The following is a 4,749-nucleotide window of genomic DNA, read 5'->3' as shown; positions in this document are numbered from 1 at the left end:
CTTGGTGACCTCCTGACAGCAGGGATCCACACAGGTGGTGACACGCTTGGTGACCTCCTTACAACACGGATCCACACACCTGGTGACACACCTGGTGGCACAGCAGGGATCCTGGCACGTGGTGACGCACTTGGTGACCTCCTGACAGCACGGGTCCACACACCTGGTTCTGCACTTGGTGACCTCCTGACAGCAGGGGTCCACACACCTGGGGTCACACCTGGTCACGCAGCACGGATCCTGGCACGTGGTGGGGCACTTGGGAACCTTCTTGTAACACGGGTCCACACATCTGGAGCTGCACTTGCTCCCCTTCTTGGAACAGGGGTCTCCACATCTGGACTTGGCCCCTTTCTTGCACCACGGAATCACCCACGGGCTGCTCCACTTGGTCACCTTCTTGCAGCAGGGGTCGTAACACGGCGTCAGGACCCTGGTGGCCTTCTTGCCGCACGGGTCCACGCACGTGGTGACATACTTGGTGACCTCCTGGCAGCAGGGGTCCTGGCACGTGGTGACATACTTGGTGACCTCCTGACAACACGGATCTTGACATGTGGTGACACACTTGGTGACCTCCTGGCAGCAGGGGTCCACACAGGTGGTGACACGCTTGGACACTTCCTGACAACACGGATCCTGGCACGTGGTGACACACGTGGTGACCTCCTTACAACACGGATCCACACAGGTGGTGACACGCTTGGTGACCTCCTTACAACACGGGTCCACACAGGTGGTGGTGCATGTGGTCACTTCCTTACAACACGGATCTTGGCACTTGGTGACCTCCTTACAACACGGATCCTGACATGTGGTGACACACGTGGTCACTTCCTTACAACACGGATCTTGGCACGTGGTGACACATTTGGTGACCTCCTGACAACACGGATCTTGGCACTTGGTGACCTCCTTACAACAAGGATCCTGACGTGTGGTGACACATTTGGTGACCTCCTGGCAGCAGGGGTCAACACATGTCCTGGTGCATTTGGTGACCTCCTTACAACACGGATCCTGACACGTGGTGACACACTTGGTGACCTCCTTGCAACAAGGATCTTGGCACGTGGTGACACATTTGGTGACCTCCTTGTGGCAGGGGTCCACACATGTCCTGGTGCACGTGGTGACCTCCTTACAACACGGATCCTGACATGTGGTGACACACTTGGTGACCTCCTTGCAACAAGGATCTTGGCACGTGGTGACACACTTGGTGACCTCCTGGCAGCAGGGATCCTGACATGTCCTGGCACACGTGGTGACCTCCTTACAACACGGATCTTGGCATGTGGTGACACACTTGGTGACCTCCTTACAACACGGATCTTGACATGTGGTGACACACTTGGTGACCTCCTGGCAGCAGGGATCTTGACATGTGGTGGCACACGTGGTGACCTCCTGACAACACGGATCCTGACACGTGGTGACCTCCTGACAACACAGATCCTGACAGGTGCCTGTGGAGCTCCTGGCCAGCTCCTGGCAGCAATCCCGCCTGCTGGTGCTGTACTCGGTCACCCGGCAGCAGCAGCAGGGGTTCCCGCAGGTCCTGGTGACTCCGGACAGGCCCTGGCAGCACGGGGGGACACGCGTGGTGGCCACCAGGCCGCAGGGATTGGCACAGCCGGCGGTCTGGGCCGCGGCCAGGCCGCCCAGGCTGACATAGGTGGTGGTGCCGGGGTAGCAGCAGGGGATCCCGCGGCGAGGGAGGCTCTGGAAGCTTCCGCCGGTGCCGCAGGAATCCAGGCTGGATCCCACGGGGAAGCTTCGCGCCAGGACGGCGGGAGGGGGGATGCAGATCTGGCTCAGCGGGCAGCCCGTGGGGCGACGCATTTTTGGGGGGAACGTGGGGGAGGCTGGAAGCAGGAAAGGGATAAAATTTAAAAGGTGTGAGAACATTCCGGGCTGTTTTGTACCCAAAATTAAATCACCTTTTTTTTTTTTTTTCCCCACAGAATCCTGAACTGGGAAAAAACAGCCGTGGGGAGGAAGTGACTCCACATGAAAACATTTCAGACAAATTTGTAGCTATTTTCGAGCAATTTCCTCTCAAAACAGGAAGCAGAAATGATTTGGGCTCCTTTAGGGTTTCTGGAAGGTCTGAAGCCTCCACCAAAGGATGAAACTTTGCCATTCCTTCCCTAACTTCACCCAAAAAGGCTCCGGATCACCCCACCCTCATCCAGAGGACACCAGTGGGGGCTCCAGGCTGGAAAAGCTCCCCAAGGAAAGGCTCAGCCGCTGCTTTTCCCACAAAATCTGCCCGGCTCGGCTCTTCCCAGCCCGGTTCCTCCTTCCCCAGAACCTCCACTCGTTATCACCCCTCCCACGCCTCCCCTTTGAAGTCCCAGCCTGGCCTTTTGATCTCTCCCAAATCCAACAATTCCCCGGGTGAAGCCAGGGGACAGAGAGAGAGAGAATTTTGTCTTCCTCAACCGAGAAAGAGCAAAACCCACAGCGAACAAACCCCGGAGAAGCCGGAATTAAAACCTGGGGGAATCCCAACGCCAATATCCCGGAGCAGAAACGCTTCTAAAGTCTTTTCATTTGCTTCTGCGCGGCTCCAAAATGAAAGAAATAAAACCCCAAGCACCAGGCGACTTCCCGGGAAAGCGAGCTGGACTTACCCAATTCTCCACCAGGCAGCACCAAATGAAACCAAAAATGGCTTGAGGAACTGGGGAATAGGAATCCTTTTATAGGATTTGGGTGTCCGTGGCTCCGGAAGTGAGACACCTGAGGGGTATGGAAATCAAATATTTAATAATCCAGACCTGCTCCGCTCCAATCCTTCAATTACTCCACTTGACATTATAATTTTTAATGTCGCCGAGGTGGGACATGAGACTCTTATGACTGCGAGGAATTCCCCATCCAGGAATTTCCTACGGACTGGGAAGTGTGGAGCAGATGAGGCAGCCTGGAAACAATCCCCCTCAGGATTAAACTCTGGGGGGAAAAAAAGGGGTTTTGGTGCATTTCCTTGCAGAGCTGGGATGGGATTCTGGAAGGGGCTTGGCTCGCTCACAGTGTTCCTTCTGCTGGGAATTTTATTCCTGATAATCTGGGAATTTGTCTCGGTGGGAAGAGCTTTCCCATGAATATTTTGGATGGTTCAGGGAGGCCTCAGGATCATCCCCAAGTCCTTTCTGGGGTGGGAAAATACTTCGGAGTGTCCAAATCCGCCTTTTCCTCAAGGTCCCTGGAACATCTGGGTGGTCTCAGCTGTGGGACCCCAATCGGACGCAGCTCCAGATGTGGTCCAGGAATTCCTCCAGGGATGGCCACTCCAAACCTTCCTGGGCAGCCCCTTCCCAGGCTTTTCCCCTTTTCCAGGAGGAATTTTCCCAAATTTCCCACCCTGAGCCTCCCCTGGCACAGCTCGAGGCCGTTCCCTCTTGTCCTGTCCCTGTTCCCTGGGCTCAGATCCCAAATCCCCCCTGGAAGAGCCCAGAATTCCTCCTGAATCCCTTTTTTCTCCAGGCTGAGCCCCCCCAGCTCCCTCAGGATTTTCCAGAACCTTCCCCAGCCCCGTTCCCACCCCTGGCTCCAACTCCAGCCCCTCCACATCCCTTTCCACGATTGTCCAGAGCTGGACACAGCACCGGACATTCCCCAGGGGACAATCCCTGCCCTGGTCTCATTTTTGCCACAATTCTTCGATTTTTCTCTTTTTAACACAAATCTGATTTGATTTGTTGGGATTTGGTGGCCTCCAGGGGAATCTCCACATGATCTCCAGGATCTCCCAGCTCCAGCAGCTGACACCCAGGGCGATGAGGGACGAGCTCTTGCATCTCGGTGGCCTTTGGGTTCGTTTTTGTGCCCATTTCTGGTGCCGGGAGGTGACGCCCAACCCGAGAAGGTGACAAACTTCACGCGGCCAGGAGCCGCCGTCTTCTCCCCGCGGAAAATCCATCCCAGCCTGGAAAAGAAGGAGGAGAAACCCAACCAGTTCTCCCGAGACATCAAAGGCTCTGGAATTCCTCCCCTGCTCGCTGCCACCCAGCCCGGAGTCACCCGGTGACACAACCAGGGACACGCACCGCAGGTGAGGCCATTCCCACCAGGAGACCAAGGAGGGGTTTGGCTCTTCCCCCTCCAAATTTGGGTGCCCGGTGTGGTGGGATTTGGTTATTTCCTGGAAATAAAAAAAAATCAGGATTTGTGACTGTTTAGGTTGGGAGTTTGGAGGAAAAATTTCCTTTTTTTTTTTTTTTTGCTTTGCTGTTCCCTCAAAAAGAGCTTTTCTTGCTCGAATCTGTTCTCAACCAAACAATTCCAATGATTTTCCAACTTTTTTCTTTTTGGGAGGGGATTTGAGGACGGGGACAGATTTGATTCACGTTTTTGGGTTGATGAATTTCCAGCTGGGTGGAATTCGGCTGTTTTGGGGTAAAACGAAGGGAAAAGGGTGGTGGCCGCTCCTCCGGTCACCTGCCCGCTCCTCACACCAGGACAACGGAGACGGGATTTGAGTCAGAACTTCGGAAAACATCACGGGACGAGCGGTGAGCGAAGAGTTTCCAGCAGCTCCGTGGAAAAACAGGGCGGAAAAAGGTCAGGCGTGGCTAAAAATAAAGGAATCCCCCAAATCCCACATCCCTAATGGACCTCACGAGGTGCTGGGCTGGAGGATGTCGGAGCATCCCAAAATCCTGCCCCGTCACCGGGTGATTATCGGGTGATTATTGGAGAGCCGGCCGGGAATCCCACTCATTTCCCAAATTCCTCCCT

At 55.0% G+C, this 4,749-nt stretch overlaps 1 protein-coding gene across 1 annotated transcript in view; it reads right to left on the bottom strand.

Moving 5' to 3' along the window:
- Positions 1-1,845, bottom strand: part of LOC117245520 (keratin-associated protein 16-1-like) — a 3,226-nt gene extending 1,381 nt beyond the window's left edge. The window contains exon 1 of the mRNA XM_033519775.1: positions 10-1,845. Within this exon, the coding sequence (XP_033375666.1) occupies positions 10-1,845 (1,836 nt within the window). The remainder of the gene's footprint in view (positions 1-9) is intronic.
- Positions 1,846-4,749: the final 2,904 nt, after the last annotated feature.

The sequence above is a fragment of the Parus major genome, chromosome 25LG2 (assembly GCF_001522545.3).
Source record: "Parus major isolate Abel chromosome 25LG2, Parus_major1.1, whole genome shotgun sequence".
Taxonomy (NCBI): Eukaryota; Metazoa; Chordata; class Aves; order Passeriformes; family Paridae; genus Parus; species Parus major.
Note: the sequence above shows the minus strand (reverse complement) of the source record. Positions and strands in the feature narration are given on the sequence as shown.